Source organism: Syzygium oleosum, unplaced genomic scaffold (genome assembly GCF_021117445.2).
Source record: "Syzygium oleosum isolate NSW1041296 unplaced genomic scaffold, Sole_v2.1 Sole_v2.25, whole genome shotgun sequence".
Taxonomy (NCBI): Eukaryota; Viridiplantae; Streptophyta; class Magnoliopsida; order Myrtales; family Myrtaceae; genus Syzygium; species Syzygium oleosum.
The window spans coordinates 114192-141538 of record NW_026607509.1 but is presented as its reverse complement, the minus strand read 5'-3'; the positions used below and the strand labels follow the sequence as shown (position 1 = coordinate 141538).

Sequence of the window (27347 nt, the reverse complement as noted above, 5' to 3'; positions counted from 1 at the left end):
TATTCTAAAAAGTCAAAGCCGGTAGGACAGCATATGCAATTGGTTCTGCTTAATATAGATGCAGCTTACAGACAAACATATAAGCACCATATGTGTATGTAGATAAGTTTAGAGAATCAGAGGGGAATACATTGCAAGGTATTCTAGCAAATCTCCACTTACGGAATGGAAAAATCGTAATGCTTTCACGACTCATAGTATTACTAGTCCCACAAGACAAGGCTAAAGGATTACAGAGTGAAAATTCGAGTGACCAGACAGAGTTATTCTGTACAAAACTGGATATGATTACCCATACCCAGCTAGCATCGGCTTGTAATTGCTGCTTAATTTTTCATGATTGTCAAGACATGTACTCCCTTGTTGCCCATCTGTCTTCGTACCTCCCAAAGGGGTAGGTTGTGTTAGGCACCTCGGTTAAATAAAGAGGGTCTGGCTCGATCCCGTAATCTGTGAGCGGTCTATGCTCGAGAATGTCATCATGCTCTTGGACAAAGTCTGGGATTTCTATCTCTCCCTTTTTTACGTCATCCCACAGGTATTGCAGGCGGCTTATATACTTGATTTTCCAATATAACCTGCATAACAAGTAACAAACCAAAAGCAAATTTGAGAGGGAAAAAAGTTGATCAAAGGATGTCACCCACACATCTTTGGTGCCAACCAGAAAGTGCACATTCACTTGCTAAAAGGCCTACCAGAAACAGAAGTATGTAGAGAGCATTAACATTTGCTAAATTCGTAGCATGACTCATCAAAATTACATAGAGAAGTGCAATCTATAATGGCACAAATCCGTGTGTTGAATGATAGCAGTCCTTCAGTATAGAGGAATAGCAACAATATTCCCCCTCGAGGATTTGTATACAACTTCAAACAAAAAGATCACTCGCCCAAAAGACTAATGGCATCCTAGACTTATTTCCACCTGTTCACTAGTTCTAGGATCCAAAATACGTTTGACAGAGTTCCTCTCCTTTCTTATAACAAATCATTCTTACATCTGTAACTATTCTATTCAAAGTGTGAGGGCTTAATAAAACAATACTAAATTTTCAGAATCTAACTCAATAAGTAAAGTCAAAGCATCAAACAATTCGGTGTTATCTTCAACATCTGCAAAGAAACAACACCAGTAACAAGAAAAAATTTTCCTGCTAAAGGAGTTCTCCAACTGAATAACCTGAACAAAGTTTATGTTGATTTACAAACGGTTTACTTTCTCGAGTTACATAATCAAAATATATGCCCCAAGAAGTAACCCTATCGAGAGCACAAACAGATGTCTGTGACAGCAAAACTGCCCTTGCTGGACCAGTCAAATGGTCCAGACCAAAGGCGCCAATTCCAAACAGAAGAAGAAGAAGAAGAAGAAGAAGAAGAAGAAGGGAAAACCACATCAAATCTAGGATTGATAACTGGCAGCAACCCCAGTAATTAGTAAAAGTCAGCTTACCCTCCACTTAAGAATAATCGACCAAGGGTGGCAAAGACCAGTCTTGAACGAATTCCAGGGTGGACAAAATAGACAAGTTGAAGTCTCTCCTTAATTTCCATAGGGAGATCTTCATAAATCCACCTCAAGATAGATATGCCTGGAGAATTATCCTCCTTCTGCACAGTACTATGCATGTAAACAATGCAAAACGGCCCTTCAGGAAGCTCACTGCATATCTTATGAAAAACATACTTCCGGAGCCGCTCTCCGCTCACCACAGGAGCTGTAAACCAACAAAGCAACAGTATTTTAAAAAAAGTTCTAATAACTTTTCTCCAGCATCACTCACAAGTCACAACTGGAGCTGGGAACAAAAGAACCAACAATATCCAAGAAAACCTTTTTATCGTCTCAACTTCTTTTCAAACGCAATTCCATATTTTTCTACTTGGGCATGACTCCATAATGCAGAAAAGAAAAGAATTGTCCAGCCAAGCCATTTGCATCGGTCAGTCCAATATTGATAATGGAGCATGGGAGAATGCAAAACGCATTCAAGGAAATTAAGCTACACAAACACCTAATGAGCGACCAGGAAGATGGAGTTTCCCCTCCGCTTATTAATTCACCCGAAAGATACAGCCTTTCAAATATGAGGTAGGTCATTCTATCAAGAAACAAAGCGTTCTGCAAGCGACATGCTCTGAAATGAACAACGAGAAGTGGCTATGGTTTAGTTTAAAAGGAAGCTCGCATTCGAGTACTCCACTCTCACTCAACCTTTTGGTGAAAAGCCCAAATCTTCCCCTGTGAATGAACATTTTGAGAATGCCCTGAAATTCAGCTGGAAATTGAGGATCTCTCCACTTTTCTTTTGGCCGGAAAGTATCTCTCTACTTAATACTTCCCAAAAATGCAAAGCTACGGTGGTCAGCTCCTCTCTGACACTAAACGATGACAATTTTCAGCATCTAGACGGTGAACAGCACGTAATCGCACCGCGACGACCGATTCTTGTAAAGGCGAATGCCGTCTACTACTCGATCGGTTAACAAAATCAGTTCCGTCTGCCTAAAAAGGAACAAAAGGAATATCATCTCTCCACTACCACGAGCCTAAGACGCCAAACCCCTCAATCCAGATCAAACCCTACCACCATCAGCCCATGAAGTCGCGTCAGATTCGATTGGAATCTTTCCAAGACAAGAAGAAGGTTCCGCTCACCGGGGAAGTACTTGCCGACGATGCGGAAAATCCGGTTGCCGGCCTTGTCGGACCCTTGGAGCCTGAAGAACTGGAGGAATTCGAGGTCGGAGAAGTCCTCGTCGTGGGAGAGGTCCTGAGAGCAATCGTGCCAGTCGTCGCCAACGTCGTCTTCTTCGGCGGCCTCGGGCGGCGGCGGCGGCGGCGAGCCCGCCGGCTGCTTCAGCAGGAACAGACGCGCGTCGATCCCGAGGTCGGAGGCCAGCACCACGACGGAGAAGTCATCGGACGACGAGCTCGCCATCGGGTTCTCTAGATTTTGGCGCTATGTTTGGGAAGAGGAAGTAAAAGGTGGGGGAATTTGACGTGGGCGTGATATGACATGCGGAGTTTGGGGATAAGCCCCCATTATCTCTTTCGTTTTTCTTTTGGGCCATCTTCTTTTCCCTCCTTTTAGATAATCAAATTTTCTCAATTAAATGCTTTCTTAGTTAATCTTTGGAAGACCCGTCCAACAGGTGGATCGAGTCGAAAATAGTCAAATTCAAATTTGACTTATTTAACTTAATTTAGATCTATTTTTATGCAATACAAATCTAGTGATACATATATGACCAAATCCGACCCATATTGCTAAAACACTTTCATATTTAACATAATCTAGAAAAATCGATAAGTAAACTAAGGTGAGAACACGAAGCGAGCAAGAGTGAGATAAAGCGAGGGCAAGAGAGAGTGAAAAGAGTCATATAAGTGGGTTGGATCTAAATAAGTTGTGAACCCATTTAACACACATTATTTTTAGCTTTACTGTTAAAATCTCATTTATAACCCATTTACTGAATATAACAATTCAGCCAATCAAATATGGGTTAAAAAATCGGTTCATGATCCATTTTGACAGGTCTAATCTTCCCTTTTTTCTATAACACGAGAGATAGGGGCATGGGAAACGGCTATATGAAGACTAATAAAATATCAAGTAAGTCTCATCAACTAAATAAGTTGAGGCTTTTGGTTTGAACATGTGATTTGATTCATAGCATTTCGCATGCAATTAATGTGAATTAAGCATGTAATATTCGGTTCCTAAGCTGAAAATCCCCTAACACTATAATCAACAACACAAGGGTCGTATTTTTGGGCTTACGGTCTTTCTAAGATATCCCTATAAATAAATGCTTCGAAATCTGAAGACGACAGTCATATTAGTAGGACAATTAAAGTGGGATTGAAATACCTTAGACCCCTTTGATCTTGATCGAATCATTCACAAACCATTGTCTTTTCATAAAATATATTTGTGAGATACAACTTTTTAAGTAAGAAGTGCAACAAAAATTCATTATGGTACAATACTTCTAAGACAGTAAGTAGATCAGTCTTTTGAGGGACTACAGAAAGTCCCATGTAATGTGGCCCGAACAAAATTAGTGGGTCGTCAGAGTTATTATGGAAAATAAGGGGGAGTTTACAAGTAATTTGACCAAAACAGAGGAATGTGAAAAGGTAAATTCATCCTAGAAGCAATCATTTATTGAATATTGTGAGTGAACAACGACCAATTTATTATGATTTCTTTTAATTTAAAAATTACCCGTCGACGATTACGTTGAAATCTCAGAGTAGCAGATTGGATACAGATCATTTCTTCTCAAAATTGACCATAATGCAAAATTTGTGCAAAGGATGGGAGTAAATGCTAATTTGACATTTTGGCCTAGGCACGAGCATCACGTCGATCATCCACAGCCCAAACATCACTCATCATCCATCAATACCTGTCTAATTATCAAAATGAGATCACAAAATTCAACCCAAAAAGCAGTAACATCTAAAATATAACACAGCCTGCTCATTGTCATGAAATAATAGACATTTTGTGGCGAATGCAAACAATCTTTAACTTCGCAAAGTCGGGTAAATTTCTGTCTTGTCGAGTTTGAAGTTAATCAACGAAAGAACCTCAAGAGACAATCCGGCGACAAGGAATATCCATCAGACACAACTGCAGGATCAAGATGCGGTCCCTCAGTCTTTCTGTATCGGTTCGACTAGTTTGTGCAAAGCACAAGTTTTAGCAGACCCTTTTAGTCTTGAGTTGTATACACAAAAAACACACTCTACAGATACTGTTATTCAGCTATAACCTGCTAAGCATAACATAACATCATGGGAATGCAGAAGATAGATGATTAGCCAGTGAACATTTCTATCATAGTACCAAAGCGATACAGAAGCTCCACTACACAGATATTCACTATTATTAATCCATGAACCTCTGGATACTGGAGAGCACCTCTGTCTTACAAAGGAAAAAAATATTACACTGAAAGTGTGATCAAATGTGAATATCAGCTAGTCTAATAGCTCGGTCGTGGTACTCATATTGACATGTTCTGCAGTACCTGTAAGTTAACATGAAGATTTGTGTGTGCGCACATCGAAGCATACAGCAAAGATTGCACTAAATCTAGACTCTAGTCATCGAATTCTCTGTCCTGTATCAAATTGCCCATCATTTTTACCAGCGGTAACGTTCCCTTCGCCATAATCTCTACCCTTGACGTACTGGAAGCATGTGAAAACAACGAGAGTCCGAAAAAAATGAGTTCTGGCAGAAACAATCTAGACGACAAGAACCCGTGCCAGTGATGAGGTTCTAGATCGAAAAATGCATTGAAAAATCTCCTCGTACCCGGTAAATCGAGCTTAAGCAAAATATCCATACCAAAGCAGAAGAACTCCCTCTGTCTCCTCCTTTCTATGGGCCACAAATTTTTCCAAACCTTTGCGGATAATTCATTGCCTGAAACACCCCCGTCGGAACCAAGATAACTTACTATGGAATTTGCGACGATTGGAGCTGCTGCTAGCGTTCTCGCCACCATATAACCCGTGGAAGGATGCACCATTCCAGCTGTACCACCTATGCCAACAACTCTCTGAGGGAGCACAGGAAGGGGCCCACCCATTGGGATGATGCATCTCTCATCTTCTTCGATGGCCTTCACCTTTATCCCCAGGTGCTTTAATCTAGCCACCATTCTTTGCTGAATATCTTCCATTGCTAATCCAGGCCGAGCTACTAGGGAAGTTTCTTCCAGAAATATCCTGTTCGAAGAGAATGGCATGGCGTACAAAAAAGTGGGGATCTTGCTATTTCGTTCTTTCAATTCCATATCACCCTTTAGGTGCGAGTCTCTCCAGTCCATGAAAACCATCTTATCCACATCAAAGGGATGTTCTTCCACTTCTGCCAGTATCCCATATGCCACTTGGTAACCGGGATTGTAGGGTTTTTCATATTGAACGAGACATCTGGAGAAACCAGTGGCATCAAGAACCACTGTGGCTTGGATTGTGACACCGTCATTGCATATGATCAAAGACTTGGCCTCTTCATGAATGACTTTGATCACTTTGGCTTGGTGAAACTTAACACTATTCGATATGCATTTCTGGAGCATCTTGGACTTGAGTTGCTTCCTATTAACTCGGCCATAAGGCCTTCCAAGATCCTTCTTCGTTTGGTCATTAATGAACACGACTGCCCCGGACCAGGTAGTGTCTAGGCAATCCAGCAAGTCCATGGCTTCAAACTCATCCACCCACACGCCATAATTATTGGGCCAAATCAACTTGGGGGATGGGTCAATGGAGCAAACCGTGAGTCCCGCCTCCGACACTTGCTGAGCCACGGCGAGCCCCGCAGGGCCACCTCCCACCACGGCTAGGTCCACCACGAGGCCCTTCGATGGGTCATACATGGGAAGCTCGAAATCGAGGTTTTCCTTCTTGGTTTCTGGGACAAGCTCCAAAAGAGCAGTACTGCTTGCCTTAATACACCCATTCTTAGCCCTTCTCAAATGACCCTTCCTCGAACTAAGCCTGAGCTCCTGGTTTTGAAGCTTTGATGAGCTCAAAATGCTAACAGTTTCTGAGAACCCACAAACTGGGCGCAAGGACCCATGCTGATTATGCGTTTTCAGCACAGTATCCATCAACTTCCTATTCATATCTTCAGGTGCCCTACAAGAAGCAAATCCAATTCTGACCCAAAAGACCCAATCCCCGAACCGCTTCCTTATAAAGAACAGACCCCTTATCGCGGAACCAACACAAGTCTTACAGAACAACCGAAACTACAGCGGAGGACAATTGCAAGAACAGAACAAGAGGGTCTTGCCATTTTCTTGTAGTATTCTCAACTAAAACTAGCTCATCATGGACAAAAGCTTTTGGGTGCTATGACTTACCAAGCCGCAAATTCGCAGAGAGATAGAGAGAGATTGTTGCGAGGACGAAGCGTGGCAATTTGGGAGGCCAGAAACGGAAGTGGGAAAGAGCACAGCCAAGAGATTTTGCAAAGGTAATGCTTGTGTGGTCCGTCCGCGGCGACGAGAAGAGAGGTGGGTCTTACTCGGTAACAGAGTCTACATAAATTTGGATAAAACCTGCGAGCAGTAAAATATTTTAAGGTGAATGACACAAATAGTTTCATGGTTTAATATGTAATGTGATATCTGAACTTTTAATTTGTTCAATGTAATCCTTGAACTTTAGCCTAACGTATAATGTGATCCCTAAATTTTTAGTACTTGTTTGATAATGAAAGGACAACATTGAACAATTTTATATAGTTTAGGAATTAAATTGAATATGTACCAAAAATTCAGGAACCGCGTTGAACAAATTGAAAGTTTAGGGATCACATTGCATATTAGGCTATAGTTCAGGTATCACATTGAACAAATTAAATGTTCAAGGATCACATTGTACGTTGAATCAAAGTTCAAGATTATTTGTATCAATTTCTCAATATTTTATTAAGACACCATGTAGCATGGTTGGCTCAATGCTAAGCTAAGTGGTCTCGTGCCCATTCTGTATTTCTCGAGGTCGAAAATTCGGAACATGTCATAGGCAAATCTTTGGAGATTTTGTGCTCATAGCTTTGCTGCGTTTCATCTAGAGAGAGTGACGAGCTGCTAACACGTTGGTGGAGCTATTAAGATAGGCTCGTTTACATGCTTTATTGTCTTCCGTGGCGGTATCGAGTAATTTTGTCAAATCAAACATTCCTAGATTGAAAGGGTCTCATAAGCTTACGAAAATGCTCGCAGGCCGTCGATGTCGATCTTGCCTTAGAAATCTTTTCCCCACAAACAAAAAGGATAAGTGCACTGAAAGTTCTAAAACTTGTTAAAAAAGTACAATTTAATCCTAAAATTTTCGAAAAGCGAAATGAAATCCTAAAACTTGTTACGAAAATGCAATCGAGTCCTAAAACTTTCAAAAAGTTTAGTTAATGAAGGGACTTGATTGGATCAATTTGACAAGTTTTAGGTCTTGATTGTACTTTTTGAAAGTTTTATGACTCGATTGCATTTTCATGATAAATCTTAGGACTTAAATGCATTTTTTGAAATTTTTAAGACTAAATTGTATTTTTGTGATAAGTTTTAGGATTTGCAATGAACATATTCAAAAAAAAATTTGAGTTAAATATCGAACGGGGCACGGTAGAATTAAGGCTGTGATAATGATAATGACCACGACTGAAGATATTCATGTGTGGATTCCACGAGCCACAGGTGTCCTGGCCATTAATGTCTCATTATGTTCGGACCTCTGTTTTCAAGTGAAGATAGAATTTCCCTTGTACTCTGTGGCGGTGAAATAAGTACTGATTAACATGCGGTCTTGATGTAATGCTTGAGAACCTTCAGTTCATTTAACTGACGGCTGAATGTTATATTCTGTACTGCAGATAATTACATGCTAGCGCGCTAGATTCCTAATATTTATATTGTCTAAATATCGCAACAACTTGAAAAGATGATATTTAACGACGCCGGCTCGGCTTTCGGCACCTGTTCTCTTTTTGCTGATGAAAATCAGTTACTTCTCGGCGCCAGTTGGGCGAACGAAGAACAATAGGAAGTTTGAATCCTGAGAAAGTGGTTAGAGGAATAACTGATTCTGAGAACAAAAGTCTGAAGGATACTCGCTTGTTCAGTTTGCTCTTGTAGAAGCGATAGGCCTATGGCGATTTACGGCGCGAATCAATTTTCCATTGCAGAGGGAATTGACATCGCATTCATTCGATGCAGCCCGGCAACTGGTGCAAAAGCAGCCTGGCCTTCTTTGAGTTCTCCGGAGTCTGGAAGTGCTGAGCTGCAACTGCTTGCATGTGTTGAATGTTGATTTCAAACGGTTCAAGAGGAGGGCAGAAAAAGAACATCAAGCATTTCCCTGTTTTGGTTCATAAACCTATTAACTTGTCCCATAGCTGTGAGCATGGAAGATTTACAGTTTTCTCGCTAGGCAACTAAAGCAAGACAGTCGAAAAGAAAAGGTGAACAAGGATGCATGGTTGACCTATATACGTGATCAATTCAAGCTGTCCATGGAGACATCGGCAAAGAAAGCAGTGCAGTCCCAGGAAAGAAAGGAGTAAGAATGTGAAATAACATTCATCATGAACACAAAGAATCTTTCCTTTATTTCACTTTTATTCATGGAGGAAAGAAACTAATGCAGATAAGACAGTTCGAAACAGCAACTTTTCGAAGAAAAGGAACCCCATCTGGAGGAACTCGTTGGCATGGATGTTATAGCACAAGAAAGTTGCTGGTCTTGCAATAGTAAAAGATTCCAGAATTCGGCTTTCAGGAGCAGCAGCTAGGGCAGTGAATCAATCCATTCTCATTGCAATCCATGCACCTTCTGAATCTTTTGTCGTCCTTATCGAACACCTTCCTGCTCCCACTACAACTAGGGCAGGGCACGAACCTTGCTTCCCCGCATGTCTTGCAAATGAACCCGACATCACTCGCTTCGAATCCCTCCAAAAGCTTCGCCAATTCTCCATTTTCATTGAGCTGCCTGATCTCCTCCGCACCGCCAATGTGGTTTTCTCTTATGAAGACCTGAGGCAGACTCGGTGCCTTGCCTTTGAGCTTGCTTTGCAATTCCTTTTTGTAGGAAGAGTCCATTGAAATGTCCCTCTCATCTAAAGCCACTCTCAAGCCCCTGAATATCATTCTGACGGCACGACAGTCCTCGTAAGTCTTTCTGATTCCTCTCAAGCTGGTGAAGTACAGAACTACCCTATCTTCTCTGCCTAATGAAGAATTTTTGTCGTTGGATGGGGGAGAATGATCCTTGAATCCCACCATTGGACCGACTGTCATTTCACGATTGCCACTGATCTTAGCTGGAATTTCATACGATTTTGTGGAGTTAACTGTTTTCTTCTCATAGCCATTGCAATCTGAAGCCTTGCATGAAATGGAAGAAGCAGACATCCTGAAGTTCTCACCATCGTAATCGCAGTCATCTAGACCATCCATGAGCTCCCAGGTGTTGATGACGGAATCCGGTGATGGGGCGTCATTCGAATCTTCCACATGAGTTTGAGGCTCAGCCATTTTTTGGGGAGTCTGAGGAGGTGGTAAATGCTTCTGCTCAGACAGATTCTGGATGTTCAATCTGGTGTTCTGGGGGTCAATGAGGAGGAGAGAACCATAGGTGCTGGATGTCAGAGAGACCAAATGGTGGGTGTCACCTTTCTTGATTGGCGGGTGGTGGACAAGAGGAGTTGCAAGAGAAACAGTTCTTGCTTTGGCTGGTGATGGTGAAGAATATGGAGAAAATGCAGAATCAAACGGAGAGAAATGGGGGATTTCAGGGTGTGTGGCGGTGGGAGTGTTGGATCTTGAGACAATGCATCCCATGAATGGTTGCCAGAAATGGTATAGTGTCTACCTTCTTTTTTTCTTGCTCTCTCTCTCTCTCTCTCTCTCTCTCTCTCTCTCTCTCTCTCTCTCTCTCTCTCTCAATTATGCCTTTTGGTTCTCTCACTGCAATTTCTGGTTCTTCTGAGCTGTGCTTGCTTCTAGAGAGAGAAGCATTGGGAGAGCATCAGTGCTAGTGTGAGGCTTAGAAGAGTCTGCAGAGAGTGGGGAGAGATGGTGAATTGTTGGTGAGAGGGACCTCTCAAGAATCGTTGAAGGAGGATGATAAACTAAAGCTGGTAGACATTAATAATGCGGTTATTGGAGTTTGCTTGAATCATTGCTGAAGTTGGGTATGGGCACTCCCCAGAAAGCTTGCTAGATTGGAATGTGCTTCTAAGGTTTTGTTCTGGAAGGTTTTTGTAAACAGGGGAATTGGATTTTGGTCTGTTCTATTAGGTGTTTCCATTAATCGAATGAGACCCTCTAGATCGGAGTCGAAGCAACCCAAGTACACAGTATGTGCAAATGATGGCTTGAATGTATGTTATTTAATTAGGTTGGAGGATTCCTAAGGGAATTTGTCTTCTCTTAGGTAGTTATTGTGGTTATGTCGCCATTGGTAGGTTACACATAGCTCTCAGTTTGAACAGAAATGGTTGTCACCCAACTATAATGAACTTCACAGCTACTCTTGACGATTTGGTGCAGATGCCCACAAAAGCCAAAAAAATAAAACGTGCTGTGATTCTTCCAATCGGAAGAGACCTGCACTTTTGTGTGCATAATCATGTGACAAATTGGTCCAAAGTGCCCAATAAGAACGCAAGACACCAGCTTGATCTTTTATCCGGGGCGTTGTCCTGGTCGTTGGTGATAAAGGATGGTTCTTATCTTTCTGTGATGATGAGAGCCCCCACACCCCCAACTTTGAAAGCAAACAAGCTTTGATGTAATGGGGCATATGGTGCACTGGTCATATGATGGTGACGGATAGTTGTCATCTCCTTGGCAATTGGGGAAAGCTGCATGTTATAACCACGTGACAACACGTATGAAGTCGCATTCGATCTCAGAGAAAACATCGACATTTGACAGACCGGAAAGGTCAGAAGGCGGTGGAGAATGTATTATCGAATTGTTTCGGTCATTAACTTCTACTCGTGCAATCCTTTGCCACACTCTGGCTCACTTTCCTTTCAAATTGTCACGAATTAGGCAATAGTCCTTCAAATTTGCTAGTCACGCATTCACATTGCGAAAATGCAGGTCCAGGTATTAAGCACAGTAATCAACTGCTAATGTCTGCTCCTAAAAGATAATCTTTTGCTTGATATAACATTCGTTTTATGAAATCTTTTACTCTTGATTTCGAGGAATGTATAAACGCACAAAATCAGGATCACAGAGACGATGGATGAGCCCATGATTCACAGCAGACAACATGATACCATGTGCAAATATATAAACAGTGAACAAAGCATTTCACGGTTCGTATATATAGTTCTCCTTTTTGTATCATAGAAAGGAAACCAAAATGTCAAAAGAAAACTATCGTCAGCTTAAGAGGGAAATGGAGATATCAAACTCAAAGGGAAGAGGTACATAGTAGAATAAGGTGGAGATCAAAGATGATCAAACTTCCAGAATTCATCAAAATCTCACCCGTGTACAATCAAAAACTTTGTCCTCTGCCCATGGGGCCACATCAGATAGAGGGCCCCATCGTACAGAGCACCCTTCAATTTTGAAGATGCCAAGTGCTTAAGCAACATCTGATGGCTTGATGAAACGCAAGAACAGAGCTATAACAGAACCAGTTACACCACCAGCCAACTGAACCAACACAATCAAAATATATCACACCTATCCAATTAAAAGTCACTTGTCAACTGCTTTCAATCTCAACCGCACCCACTTTACAGAGCTACGGGCAAAGTAATTCTCTGAAGTCCACGGCATTGCACTTATCCAAATTCATACGGCATATTGTCGTCTTTTTTATTCAGTTTAATCTGCAAAATCAGAGTAGAATATCAGCTACATGCTGAAAACATAAAACTCTGCTGCAGAACCAAATAAAGAACAGTTTTTTCTTTCTAATCCACAAGCAAAATTCTAACAAAGGCCTCAGTTTGCAACATCATAGTCAGAGACTTTCGGGGTGTGAGCAAATCTTTTTGGGCACGGATAAAGAAGACTTGTAATCCTTATAGTACACTCATTTTGTGCAAACCAGTAACTCTATCCATTTAGACATGGCCAGAGGACTACTGCACTTAACTAGAGCAATAAGTAAATCTTTTCAAAATACGTGTATTCCTCCAAGAGAAGAGATGAAGTAAATGAAAAGGGAATGTCAGGGCAAAATTAAAAGGACTGGGGACTAATACTCTTAGTTACAGATGTAGATTAGGCCCATAGAAAACCAATCCTTGACACATTAAAAGCACCAAAAGCAGAACCACTTTAGGCAATTAACTTGCACGGCAACTCTTCCTTTTTTTTTCCAGAAGCATGTCATATGAACTGTTTGATTACCAATCAATGACCCAGTCCTCAAGACTTTCCACTGTAGAGTTGTGAAAATTTAAAACTCTCAATGCCTCACTTTGTTTCCTGTGTTTACTGGCTAATATAGGCTCCCGACGGTCGGCAAATATTCACAAGGTTGAAAAAGGCAAGCATCACCTTGTAGTGTGCTCACCATGTGAACAAGGTTCTCAAGTAGATTTATACAACACCAACGAACTGCAAGCAAATGTTCAGAGTTGCAATTGACAGTCAAAGCTAGGTGTCAGCCTCTCTTAAGGAACGTTAAAGCCCGAACCGCTCGCTTAGGCAATGTGTACTTTAGGTAAAATCTCAGGGCCTATCCTTTTTCTTCCATCTTTTTCATTTCCTTCAATCATTTCAACAAGAACATCCTCCCTCGTGATCACAATCAGCCGAGACTGTTTCTCACTGAGTCGCATTACATCTACGCTACCTAATATATTTTAGATTTAGCAAACCAGAATCTGTACTAACCACCTTATTCCCCCATTTGATCCCTCAGCTGAGAAAAGAATTGTCTACATAATATGCGCAAGAGCATACTCGGTTCTTATTCTATGGCAGTCTTTCATTCTCCATTTGTTTGGACCCTTTTGTATGGATACTGTGATAATCAAAGAGAAAAAAAATGGCCTTGCTTGATGACAGGAATGCTGAATTGTGTCTTCACCGGGGCCGGCAAATGGAGGCGATCTCCAGTTTCTCATTCCGCTCCAAACACATTCCTTTACCACTCCAACCCCTAAAGTCTAAAGAGGAGACTATCCTCCCACTTTTACCACCGGGAAAATGGAGATATAATCGCAATCAGCTCGAGATAAGATTCCAATGATCGAGCAAATAATTACAGGAACGACTAATGCGATACCACTAGCATTGACGACACCGCGCAAAATTCATCCTTAACACCAAAATTACTCAAAGCGCATCCTGCACAGTTCACACGCATAGCTCGTTGAAATGATCATGATGATGATGATTCGAGCGCTGAGTTAACGAGGAAGTCGCCGGTCCGGCTCGACCAGAAACCGACGAACACGAACTCAGACAGCAGAGACGACCGCACGAGCTTGACTAGAAAGAAAGGAATAAGCGAGACGAACCAGAGATCGCTCCCGCGGAGCCGGGATCAGCCGACGTGGAAAGGGCCGATGTCGCCGGTGCGGATGGAGGAGGCGACGTCGTCGGCGACGGTGAGGCAGGAGGAGAGCCAGCCCCGGAGGGCTACCCACACCAGCCTCGCCACCCACAGAGTCGTACCCCATGGCACCGCCATGGCGATGTTCGACCCTCCAGCTTCTTCGGGATCGGAGAGGGCCCAGCGAGCGGAGCGATCCGGGTTTTCCTCCCGCGAGAACGTCCGGCGAGAGAGGAGAAGAAGCACCGGCTGCACCAGCAGCTTTGAAGCTTCGAAGTATTCAACGCTCCGGTCGCAGTCGGAGTAGATGAACTGGAAAACCGCGTTCGCTGCCGCTGGTGAGGTGAACGGATATGATTTGTTGATTGGGCCTACCTTTCCCGGTTTGGGCCTCGAATTTCGAAGACATCTCAATTTACAGCAAGTAGCGAATGATAACCATTCTGTTCCGGAATGAGTTCCTGAACCAGAAATAAATTTTTCTATTTCTGGTTCCTGGATGAGTTTCTGAGAAAAAAAACCCGTTTGATAATGACAAAAAATTTCTATTTCTGCAACAAACCCGTTTGATAACAAAGACAAAATTTCTATTTCCCGAAATAAAAACCCGTTTGATAAACAACAGAAAATTCTATTTCCAGGAACAAAAATTCATTTTTTTAGAAATGGAATAAAAAATCCGAAAAATTCATAAAAATCTTTAAAAAAATTCAGAAAATCCCAAAAAATTGAAAAATTCCAGAAAAAATCATCAAAATTTCGAGAAAATAAAAAAAAATTTAGATTTCGGGAAAATAGGAAATTTGTTGAATTTTTTCAAAAAAAAATCAAGAAATAAAAAATTTCAAAACTTCACAAAATTGCTTAGAATACCTGTGGCCACCCATTTTTAGTGAAATTTAAAATTTTTTAGGTGCCCAAAAAAAATCAAAAAATCAAAAATTTCAAAACTTCACAGAATAGTTTAGAATACATGTGGCCACCCACTTTAAGTGAAATTTAAATTTTTTAAGGTGCCCAAAAAATTCAAAAACTCAAAAATTTCAAAACTTTACAGAATGGCTTAGAATACACTGGCCACTCACTTTGAGTGAAATTTTAATTTTGGAGGTGAAAAAAAAGTAAAAATCAAAAATTTCAAAACTTCACGAATGACTTAGAATACATGTGGCCATCCACTTTGAGTGAAATTTAAATTTTTTAGGTGAAAAAAACATAAAAAATCAAAAATTTCAAAACTTCACAAAATGACTTACAATACCTCTAGCCACCCACTTTGAGTAAAATTTAATTTTTTTTAGATGCCCAAATGGTATTTTTTATTTTTTTTTATTTTTTTTGGTTCCTAAAGAAAATTAAATTTCACTCAAAGTGGATGGCCACATGTATTCTAAGCCACTCTGCGAAGTTTTGAAAATTTTTCTTTTTGCTTATTTTTATTTTTTTTTCGACACCTAAAAAAATTAAATTTCACTCAAAGTGGGTGGCACGGGTATTCTAAGCAATTATGTGAAGTTTTTTATTTTTTTATTTTTTCAAGCACCTAAAAAATTTAAATTTCATTAAAGTGGATGGCCACCGGTATTCTAAGCCATTTTGTGAAGTTTTGAAATTTTTTTCTTTTTTTTATTTTTTTCGGCATCTAAAAAAATAAAATTTCGTTCAAAGTGGGTGGCCACAGATATTTTAAGCCATTCTGTAAAGTTTTGAAATTTTTAATTTTTTGCTTATTTTTATTTTTTTTGGCATATAAAAAATTTAAATTTCACCCAAAGTGGGTGGCCACATGTATTTTAAGCTATTCTGTGAAGTTTTGAAATTTTTTATTTTTTTATTTTTTTCGGCACCTAAAAAAATTTAAATTTCACTCAAAGTGGATGACCACAAGTATTCTAAGCCATTCTGTGAAGTTTTGAATTTTTTGATTTTTTGTTTTTTTTTTTGATTTTTTTTGGCACCTAAAAAAAATAAAATTTCGCTCAAATTGGGTGGCCACAGGTATTCTAAGATATTCTGTGAAGTTTTTAAATTTTAGAATTTTTTATTTTTTTTGGCAACTAAAAAAATTAAATTTTGCTCAAAGTGGGTGGCCATAGGTTTTCTAAGCCATTTTGTGAAATTTTGAATTTTTTATTTTTATTTATTTTTTTCGGTACCTAAAAAATTTAAATTTCAATAAAGTGGGATAGCCATGATTCTAAACCATTCTGTAAGTTTTGAAATTTTGATTTTTTTGCTTTTTTTATCACCTCAAAGATCGTGACTTCCATATGAATATGTGTGTTGAAGAAAATGAATTCCTCATAAATGGTTCTCACTTTTGTTCCAGAAATGAAAAACCAACTTTTTTTTTGTTCTCATTTATGGTTTCAGAATCAGTTTTGGAAGCAAACTTGTCCCGAAATAGAAAAAATGAAATTGCGTTACCAAACGGGTTTCGGTCCAAAGCGATTCAGGAACAAAAAAACCGGTTCTAGACGAGAACCGGAATGGTTTTCATGCAGCACCATCACCCAATCAATCTCAATATTTTACAGATATCGGATACCAATTCAATTCTAAGCTCTGATAGAATTTTTCGACAAAGAAGAGAGACCAATCCATCATTACGAGGATCCTCGAACAGGATATTATTTCCAGGATCTTGATTGTCAAGAAACTCTTTACACAAATACTCCAAATAATGAGATGGATGATAGACCATCCCGGCGCGAGAGGAAATGGTCTGAGCAAGAAAAATTCTACGAGGGATATCTAGAAGGAGGCCCTACTATCGGATCTCTTGATGAAGATGGAGGAAGGTACTCATTTTGACAATTGAATTTTAAAACCTTTACACGAAATTCTAATGTTGATGTGATGATTCAGTCATCTGCATTGAAATTTTCTACAAAAATAAAGAATTCACTTGGCAAAATTGAAAAATTTAAGACTGAAATAGCATTCATACAATAAATTTATGTCCAATATCTGCTTTCAGCTTTTCACCCTTGCATATATAATATTTGAAATATGTAATTTACAAATCTAGACTAAAAACCCAATTTAGAAAGACAAAAATACCCTTGACCACGCCGAAAGGCCCAAAACCCTCCCCATGTCTACCGAGTATTTCTTTTTATGTTTAAGGTAGAACCCGACCCGTCGTCATGCACTCCAAAACCCGAAATCCTCCATGGGCCACGAGAGAGCCCATGGGCCATGGGCCATGACATGAGGATCGCCCCGACCCGAACCGACCCCGACCCGACAAATTCGCATCTCGCATCTCCTCCCGTTTCCCGCTCCTCTCAAGGCCCCATCCCGCATTTTGAAAAGTTGCAGGTTCGGCCATGGACGACCAGTGAGCAAAATCTCAGCAACAACAACAAGCGACGAGGACGAGAAACAACTCTCGCAATTCCTCCTCCGGCGAGCGGCGACGATGGCTCCTCCCTTCGTCTTCCCCCCGAATCTGCAGGCCCTCGAGGAGGACCCCGAAGACAATCGGCTCTGCGCGCAGAACCCCGTCGACATCGCCTCGCTTCGCTCCTCCGAACTCGAAGAATTCGTCAAAGGTTCGCTTCAAACTCGCGCACCGCAACCGACGGCGAGTTAAACTCCCGCCGTGGTGCTGGTGCTGGTGCTGGTGCAGGCGTGCTTTTGTTGCTCGCGAGGGTTTGTTAACCCCTTTTGAGTGTCCCGTGGGCAGGCGTGTCGTTCGATCTCTCCGACAAGGAGCTGTTCTGCGTGGAGGAGCAGGACGTGTTCGACCGCGTGTACTCGCTGGTCCGCAGCTTCTCCGGCCTCGCCCCGTCCTGCAAGCTCAACGTCGCCGAGAGCCTCAGGTCGAATCTCAGCGTGCTTCTCCCGAACGTCGACTCGCTCTCGCGCCAGGATGACGACGGCATGATCCTGGATCGCGTCGGTTCGCACCGCAACGCCTTTAAGATTTACACGTTCTTCCTGCTTAGCATTGTGCTTGCCGAGGAGTCGAGCATTAGCTCCGGCAACAATTCGAAGGTATCATTGCTCGTCTTTTGAAATTAGAGGATAACATCCGATGGGCAAGCACATTGAGCTGATTAAGTGTCTCTGGTTACTTTCTTTGAATTAGCAAACTCCCTTTCCATCATATTTCATGATTACCCGTTTGGAGCTCCTGTTTGCCTTAATTGACTTGTCGCGCCCATTCCACTCATGTACAAGAAGGTTGTCAAATATCGCCACTAGTGTCATACAAACATTATGTGTGTTATTTTGCTTGCAAATGGGATTATTATCATGTGAGAATTTTAGTGAGGTTTTGGATCGTGGGTTCAGGTGACGGCAACCGCAAGGAAGAAACAACCTCTAAACTCTTGGAACTGGGAACAACAGAGGGGACGGGTGCTAAATCTAATTGCTAACTCCTTAGAGGTCAACCTTTCGTTGCTCTTTGGATCATCGGATCCAGATGAAAATTACCTGTCTTTTGTTGCAAAGTATGTGCTGAAACTGGCAAGTTAATTCCTTTAAATCTATCTTTTGGTTTTTTCTTATGGATTGAACTTTGTTTCTGGTAATTGTAGAAATACGTTCTCAATGTTTGAGAATGCTTCACTCTTGAAAGACCCCGAGGCGAAAGATGCTCTCTGTCGTATCATTGGGAGTTGTGCCAGCAAATACCATTATGTAGCACAATCGTGTGCCTCAATCATGCATCTGATTCACAAATATGATTTTGTTGTCACCCACATGGCTGAGGCGGTCGCAGGGGCTGAGAGAAAATATGCCGATGGTAGCTTGGCCAGTTCTCTAATAAGAGAGATTGGAAGGACCAATCCAAAAGACTATGTTAAGGACACTGTAGGAGCTGAAAATGTTGGACGTTTTCTAGTTGAACTGGCTGACAGGATGCCAAAGTTGATATCGACCAACATTGGAGTACTTGTATCACATTTTGGTGGGGAATCTTATAAGATAAGAAATGCTCTAGTTGGAGTTTTAGGAAAGCTGGTTGCAAAAGCTTTCAAAGAGGTCGAGGGTGAGGTTAGTTCTCAATCTGTCCGCCTTCGAGCAAAGCAAGCTATGCTGGAAATCTTGCTGGAAAGGTGTAGGGATGTCTCAGCTTACACTCGAAGTCGAGTACTTCAGGTCTGGGGTGAGCTCTGTGAAGAGCATTCTGTTACAATCGGAGTATGGAATGAGGTTGCAACTGTTGCTGCTGGAAGATTGGAGGATAAGAGTGCCATTGTCAGAAAATCAGCATTAAACTTACTTATCACGATGTTGCAGCATAACCCTTTTGGTCCGCAGCTTAGAATAGCTTCGTTTGAAACTACACTGGAGCATTACAAGAAGAAGCTGGATGAGCTTGAACCCACTATCCATGAAAATGGTGAAACTAATGGTTTACCACCTGATGATAAATGCAATGCTGATGGAGAAATTGAAGATTGCAATGCTAAAACTATGTCTGAGGAACAACAAAATAGCTTACCTGATAGTTGTTTCCCCCATATGGAAGATGTGGTCACTAATAAAGATAGTTCTGTGCCAGATGTTGGCAACTTGGAACAGACCAGAGCCTTGGTTGCATCTCTTGAAGCTGGATTGAGATTTTCTAAGTGTGTATCAGCCACGATGCCGAACCTTGTACAATTGATGGCTTCATCCTCTGCTACCGATGTCGAGAACACTATACTGTTGTTGATGAGGTGCAGACAGTTCCAGATTGATGGCTCGGAAGCCTGCTTGCGTAAGATGTTGCCATTGGTAAACTTCTATCCTCATTATTGTTTTGAAATTACGGAAAAGCTGGTGGTTTGGTATAAATAATGTGGAACCAGCTTTTTAATGAACTTGACATTTATAGTCTTATACTTACTATCTTTTAGGCGTTTTCTCCGGACAAATCCATCTATGAAGCTGTGGAGAATGCCTTTATTACAATTTACGTAAGGAAAAACCCAGTAGAGACAGCCAAAAATTTAGTCAGTCTAGCTGTTGACTCTAACATAGGTGATCTAGCTGCTCTGGAATTCATTATTGGCGCCCTGGTATCAAAAGGAGATATAACAACCGCTATGGTATGTTCATTCTCTCAGCTCTGTAGACTTTTTATCTAGATGTTGAGAATTATAGTAGAGTAATTGCAATTTAATTCCACTCCTTTTTGTCACGAAAACTAGAAGCAGTTATCGTGTCTTCTAGTTAAATTCAGTTTACCAGTTTGTGGCTGCTTATGATAGATCATAATGATTCATTTGGACTAGTGAAATGGTTGTAGTTGAACTCTTGAAGAATCTTTATAGCAATAACAGGACACAGTGGTGGAGTATCATCATCATCATCTTATTACTCTTACTACTACCATTACTACTCCTACTAGGATTGCTATAATTATTATTAATATTATTGTAACTGCTAAAGATACATCAGGCTGATGACTCCAGATTAGCATCTAGGTTGCTTAGTTGCATACTATTACTTGTTCCTTCTTCCTTTTTCTCGTTAACATGGGTGGGTAGCGAATAAACCTTTGGGTTAGTCATCTGTGGAAGCATGGCTTTTTAAGTTTTTCCATGAACTTCTGCGTTCTTACTGTGGCATATGTAGATTATTCCATTATCTTGACGTTGCGTAGAATTTTCACATATCTTATGAATTGATTGGCTCCGGAAGCAGTACAGTTAGCAATTTGTTTAAGAGTAATAAGCTTAACAAAAGCCTACACTTTAGGTCCATAGCATAAGTCTAGCAAATGCAGTACTGCATGTTAATTAGCATTAGGACCAGCATGACCATTTTGATGTACTCTTTTATGCTAATTTGAATTAATTCCAGGAGGAGTAAAAAAAAGTGGCGGTGATTGGCAACTTATAATTACAATAGTTAATTGTTAAAGCAGTATACTTTTGGGTATCCAGCAATAGTTTATGGTTTTGAGCCCTCTATCTATCTATCTATCCAGATTTGAAATCAGAATCTGGATACAGGCAAGAAGCAGATTGGCCATTCATATTAAGAAAGCAAAAGAAAAGACTGGCCGTTTTTAGGCTTTGGTTCGCTGAGTATTGGCTTTACATTTTCATTGCGTCTCCTTTGAGGCTACAGATTCCATAATCATTAACTGTTTCCATTTCCAACTGGTGAAAGATGGCTTGATCTTTCCTCTGTCATAAAGACTGTCTTTCATTTACTTGTAGAAGTATTGAGTAATGTTTGGTTATAATTCTGTAAAAGAGCTAATGATTGAATGTGGAAAGTAAAATGGCCCATATGTTGTTCAATTGCATTGCTTGAAAAATTCTTATGTGAGACTATCTTTTCTGCAACCTCTTCCCCTTAAGGAATCATAAATTAATGAGACCTACTTGCAGGTTTCTGCTTTGTGGGATTTCTTTTGCTTTAATGTCAATGGAACTACTGCAGAACAAAGTCGCGGTGCTTTATCTGTGCTTGGCATGGCAGCAAAGTCATCTGCTGGCATCCTCGGCTCTCACATTCAAGACATCATTGATATTGGATTTGGACGCTGGGCAAAACTGGAACCTTTACTTGCAAGAACAGCATGCATAGCTATTCAAAGATTGTCTGAAGAGGACAAGAGAAGACTTGTGACGAGTAATGGTAGTAGGTTGTTTGGTATTTTAGAAAGCTTGGTCACTGGTTTTTGGCTACCAGAGAAGATATGGTATGCTGCTGCTGATAAAGCAATAGGTGCCATATATACACTTCACTCATCACCAGAAACTTTGGCAGCTGAACTGGTCAAAAAATCTCTCAATTCTGTGTTTGATGTGTGTGGAGGAGATGAAATACAGAAAGATATTGAGAATTGTAGCACAAGTAGCCTTACAACGATTCAAGTAGCCAAACTAAGTAAATTTCTTTTCGTTGTCAGTCACGTTGCTATGAACCAACTGGTATATATTGAAATCTGTGCTCGGAAAATCAGAAAACAGAGATCCAAAAAGGAGAAAGCTGAAATTGATGGTGTGGCACTCGGAGAGAAACATAAGGTGAGATACACCACAGATGTGATTTTGAAGGATTGGATGGCAATAATATTGAATGTACACTCGAAACCTTGAGTCTTTTGTGATTGAGAGCTTCTCATTTGTGATTGAGAGCTTCTCATTTGTCTCCTCCAGGAAAATGGCATCAATGCTGAACTTGGTCTGGCAGCTTCCGAGGATGCATTCCTTGATTCACTAGCCGAAAGAGCAGAGACAGAAATCATTTCTGGCACTTCCTCCGTAAAAAATTTGATTGGAAGCTGTGCACCTTTCCTATCGAAGCTCTGTAGAAACTTTGGTTTGATGCAAAAGGTGCTTGATAATTTTGTTATATTTGTTTCTGTTTATCTGATGAACACTTTGTTAGATCATATGTAGATTGGGGTTCTTCTTGCTCTATGAATCACTAAGATTTGATATTCGGGTTTGGTTTGTTCTGTTGCAAGCATAACTTTCTCCTATCACTTGAAGAATGAATTAAACTAAGCAATGACTTATCATGCTTACTCTACTTTGAATTGAGGACTGTAATTGCTTCCTTGTCTCCATTGCTTGACTGGACTTGCCGTCATATGGTTTTATTGCACGCTTAACATTTTAATCATGCGTTCTTGTCTACTATTTGCCCAGCAAACTCACAAGACCTTTCTATTTTTTCAGTATCCTGAATTACAAGCATCCGGAATGCTTGCTTTATGTCGGTTTATGATAATAGATGCAAGTTTTTGGTACTGACTCTCTCTCTCTCTCTCTCTCTCTCTCTCTCTCTCAAGATGGCATGTCTGTGGGTTTATAAATGGTCCTTGCTCATGTGTGTTTGTCTAGAGAAATGCACTTAGGTCTCACATCTTTTGTTCATGATGATTCCAGCAATGCCAATCTCCAGCTTCTATTCACCATCATTGAAAATTCACCATCTGAGGTTGTTCGTTCCAACTGCACCATAGCACTTGGCGATTTGGCAGTTCGATTTCCTAATTTACTAGAACCATGGACTGAAAACGTCTATGCTCGGTTACGAGATCCTTCTCTATCTGTTAGGAAGAATGCTGTTCTTGTGCTCTCCCATCTCATATTGAATGATATGATGAAGGTAAAGGACAGATTCCTGGAATATTTACAATGATATAAGTATTATCAGATTCATGACGATTGGAAATGCCATTGCTTGTCCAGGTGAAAGGTTACATAAATGAAATGGCTGCGCGATTGGAAGATGAAGATGACAGGATTTCAAGTTTGGCTAAACTATTTTTTAATGAATTGTCTAAAAAAGGTAAATTATGGTATACAGCTGATAAAATGTATAACAATTTTGAAGATATTACATGGTCACTCCCTTTTAATTTCTTCTTATAATATTTCTCTCCTTGGTGCAGGAAGCAACCCAATATACAATCTACTTCCGGATATATTGGGCAAATTATCCAGCCAGAATTTGAAGAGAGAGTCTTTCTGCAACATTATGCAGTTTTTGATCAGTTCCATCAAGAAGGTTTGCTTTGCTTAATTCATGTAGAGGATTCTCTATCATCAAAACATTGAATTTACCATCTTTCGAAATGTTAGGACAAGCAAATGGAAGCTCTTGTTGAGAAGCTATGCCACAGGTTTGGGGGAGTGACAGGTGGGTGCCAAAAATTTTGCTTTTTATTTGTAAATTTTATGGAATGAAGAGGCTGTGGCATATTGTGATCTTAATTGGCCTTTGAGTAAACTGTTAAATTATAATTGTACATTGTATGGTATTCCACTTTTGGAGTTCCAAGTGGCATGATTTGACCGGTTGAATCCCTGATTCGGGCAAGAGAGTCATGAAGGTTGTGGAGACTCATTTATCTTTATGAGAAACTTTTCCCTGCTCTCAGTTCTGCTCTTGGAGTAGATCACCTGGAACTTGATTTTCTTCGCACTTAAATAGGTGATGGGAGGTGGTTTAAATTTCTTATTACTTGATAACCTTTTATCATTCTCTGTGGTTCTGATGCAGATATTAGGCAATGGGAATGCATCTCTTATTGTCTTTCTCAGCTGGCTTTTACTGAAAAGGGACTCAAAAAGCTCATTGAACTATCTAAAACTTATGAACATGCGCTTGCCGAGGACTCTGTCATGGATCATTTTAAAAGCATTTTGAGCAAGGTACTTATTAGCAAAATATCTGCTTCTAGTACCATAGTTTTCTGTTTGGCTATTCATATCTTTGTACACCTTGCTTGAAGCAGGGGAAGAAGTTTGCCAAACCAGAATTGAAAACATGTCTCGAGGAGTTTGAAGAGAAACTTAATAAGGTCCATACCGAGAAGAAGGAACAAGAAGTTACTGCAAGAAATGCTCAGGCTCATCAAGAGAAGATGGGTAGCTTGGAAACCTTTACGTCATCTTGTAGTTCTGGAGTGGAAGGTGTGGAACTTGACTCAACTGAAGGTTGGTGTTTGGGCATCTAGGACAGCTTACAACTTAGACAGAAATATCTGCATGATATAAGTTTGGTCAGATTTTTGTCATAATAGTTCAGGACAATATCGTAAAGCTTGACGCATCTTCGAGGTTAGCGTAGTTTTAAAAGGCTGAATAAGCCCTAGGTAGAGAAGGATTAACAGATCACTTTGCGTAGTGGTTCTCCTATTAAAAGTATCATGGCTGCAGTTGACCAGAATTAAACACCCTAATATTTCATAAAGTATATTCTTGATTATTGAACAATATGGAGGCCACTGCCAGTTGAACATGTTGTCTAACTAGTGGTTGAAGTTAGCATATGCTTCTCTGTTCTTCCCTAATTGAGCCAAAATCATGAGAAGGTTGGATAAGTCCACCTGTCAATTATCATTTTGGTAGTAAGTCAGCCAGGTGAGACTTGGTTTGCAACTTGAAGTTTTGTTTCTGCTACATTGACGATGTCGGTTTCAGTAATGCAACAAAAAAAAATTTGAATGCCATGAACTTGCATTTGAATGTCGGTTTCAGTAAGCATATTTTTATAGTTCCATACACCACTGTTGTTGGTAATCTTGCAGCGTTGTATCCATGAAAATCTCATGACTGGGACAAATGATATATTTCTTCTCCTTCTGAGAATAAAGGGGATTAACATGACTTGGATGCTTTGCTGCACAGTTGTATATGGAAATAACTTTTCATTTTGTTATATTCTGTACAGAGGGAGAAGTTATTAACACATCAATAGAAGATACCAACGGATCTCCAAGTGGTAATCCGAATTCTAACAGTGAGTCGGAAGAGTCTTCTGGTGCTTCCAGTGAGGTAACAGAACAAGAATCAGGTGACATGGAAATTCAATCACCGAAAGTTGTTTTGAGAGGTACTGCAATCTATCTGGCTTTCAGTTAAATTTGTTTGCGTTTTGCCTGCGATAACATAAGCCGCGTACCTTGTCTTTAACATTCAATTGGATGTATATACGTGGCACATACAGGGTCCAAATCCAGAGCCAAGGAAGCCAAAACTAGGGGTAAAACTAGCAGTGCTTCCGCATCCACAAGAAAGAATCTCAGGGTAAAGCAAAGGTAGAGTTTGCACTCTTTCAGTTCCTGTTCCTGCATTTCTGCAAATACTTATATGTGATGGTCACAGCTTATACCCACATGAATTGTTCGAATCTAATGAACTTATTGTTAACATAAGCTATTCCATTGATATGGTGATAATTCACTATAGTCTTTTTGGGCACAAAAGGAGCCAAATCATATTGAATTCCTATTCTGTAGCTCTTTTTTTATGTGCTGTCAATTTATGCCTTTTCTATATCCTGTAAGTTTCATGTAGAAGTCCCGAGGCAGTGTGATTCGAGTGAGCTGGCTTGGCTCATCTCCTTTTGTCAAGGAAATCAAGCCATGACTTTAGTGTTTACAATTATACTGCAATCTAATGTGCTTTCGAATCTGCAGGTCAAAAGAAGAGTTGTAAATTGATTGGAGCATTTCACCATCCGGTCTTCAGCGTCGGACAATTTGGTTGGAGGGAAGCCCTCATCTTGGTGGCAAGACCTCTTTTGGAATGTTTGTTGCAATGCGACTGTGTAGCCTGTATCTGTATGTAAACATGAGATGTTTCCCTTTGCTATTGAAATGATCCAAAGAACTATGAAAATGCAAAACGATCGGCTTCACTGCTTAATCTTTGATTGTTCTCTCTCTCAATATAAATCGTGATACTATAGAAATAAAAGTTCCTCCCCTTTCTTTTGTAACAAAGTAATTGATTTACATGTAATAGTAGTCCTAAATAAATAAGTGGGAAAAAAAGACATGTAGATTAAGATTGGGCGGGATTAGGTGCGGTATGGAGTATGATAAAATGGCGCGAGGCGATTTTTAAAGGGTAACATGAAGGTCCCATGTCCCAAGCAGAGTTGGATAGGTCTGGACGGAAAATCAGTCCGTGGTTTATAGATCGTGTTGACCAAGTCCAGTTGAACCATTGATCATTTGGACCTTATGATGAAATTCACGTGATTAATGATTTAGATGATATCGGTCCACATAATCTAAAATTCAAGTTCATTCAAGATTTTACTTTCTAATGCTCTCTTTTTTCTACTTTTCCTGATTTTCGTCACTTCTCTTCAAGTTTACCCAACAGTAAGAAGATTAAAGACTCTGTCTAAATTTGGAAATCGAATTGTTTCTCATCAAGCATATTTAACAAATGTCCCATACGCTCATTAACCAGACTATTTATAATGATAATTATAGTTTAGGTTCGGACTAGCATCCCTTGGGGAGAAGATGGATTCTTTTTAAGTGCACCGACTTTGACTCCTAATGCACAGCCGGCCATTTATACATTAATAAGGAATATATCAGCCTATTTATAAGCTTTATTAAATAATATCTCAATCAATATATCCACAATCAAAGCGAGAAATACATGCAATATACATGCAATCTCGAATTTGACCTGTGCTCTAATGGTTTTCAATTTCTGTATGATTTCGACCCCTATGAAATTGCTGGATATAGCATGAATTTCAAGACTCTCGATGGCAAAGCCATAGTGCCAAGTATGCCTTCGTGGTTGACTGAAATTGGTGGTGGTATCAAGTTGATTTGCACAATTTACCATGGGACGTTCCAGTGTAGCTCGAATGGGTGATCATCGACTATAATTTCAACATTTTACGGGAGTCTTGCTCTTTTTACGTTCATCACAACTCGACGCACAGGGTAGGATATTTTTTTTTGCACGAAAGGGTACAGAGGAAGTTCTTTTCATCCCCAGGGTTGCCAAGGTGAGATTCAAATGTCCACGTTTATTTTGTATCT

General features: G+C 40.3%; 4 protein-coding genes across 5 annotated transcripts; 1 reads left to right on the top strand and 3 right to left on the bottom strand.

The window, feature by feature from the left end:
* Positions 1-141: 141 nt before the first annotated feature.
* On the bottom strand, positions 142-3024 carry LOC130134967 (uncharacterized). The gene is made up of 3 exons (XM_056303050.1): positions 2663-3024; positions 1457-1721; positions 142-578 (listed from the first exon to the last, which is right to left on the bottom strand). Exons 1-3 carry the CDS (start codon positions 2943-2945, stop codon positions 344-346), a joined length of 783 nt encoding a protein of 260 aa, XP_056159025.1. The 5' UTR covers positions 2946-3024; the 3' UTR covers positions 142-343.
* Positions 3025-4836: 1812 nt separating this feature from the next.
* On the bottom strand, positions 4837-7032 carry LOC130134973 (lycopene beta cyclase, chloroplastic/chromoplastic-like). Its single transcript, XM_056303080.1, has one exon. It carries the CDS (start codon positions 6658-6660, stop codon positions 5122-5124), a length of 1539 nt encoding a protein of 512 aa, XP_056159055.1. The 5' UTR covers positions 6661-7032; the 3' UTR covers positions 4837-5121.
* Positions 7033-9126: 2094 nt separating this feature from the next.
* Positions 9127-11029, bottom strand: LOC130134922 (uncharacterized protein At5g39865-like). Of its 2 annotated transcripts, XM_056302925.1 has the most exons (2): positions 9969-11029; positions 9127-9833 (listed from the first exon to the last, which is right to left on the bottom strand). In XM_056302925.1, exons 1-2 carry the CDS (start codon positions 10381-10383, stop codon positions 9316-9318), a joined length of 933 nt encoding a protein of 310 aa, XP_056158900.1. In that variant the 5' UTR covers positions 10384-11029; the 3' UTR covers positions 9127-9315. The 2 variants fall into 2 exon arrangements, with proteins under 2 accessions (XP_056158900.1, XP_056158899.1); XM_056302924.1 differs by having other exon boundaries at positions 9127-11028.
* Positions 11030-17362: 6333 nt separating this feature from the next.
* Positions 17363-26159, top strand: LOC130134887 (condensin-1 complex subunit CAP-D2-like). Its single transcript, XM_056302703.1, has 17 exons — positions 17363-17634; positions 17769-18079; positions 18380-18540; positions 18628-19813; positions 19936-20127; positions 21421-22062; positions 22195-22371; positions 22720-22787; positions 22930-23152; positions 23236-23335; positions 23439-23554; positions 23629-23686; positions 24050-24201; positions 24285-24486; positions 25223-25384; positions 25499-25589; positions 25971-26159. Exons 1-17 carry the CDS (start codon positions 17502-17504, stop codon positions 25987-25989), a joined length of 3993 nt encoding a protein of 1330 aa, XP_056158678.1. The 5' UTR covers positions 17363-17501; the 3' UTR covers positions 25990-26159.
* The last annotated feature ends 1188 nt before the right edge of the window (positions 26160-27347 follow it).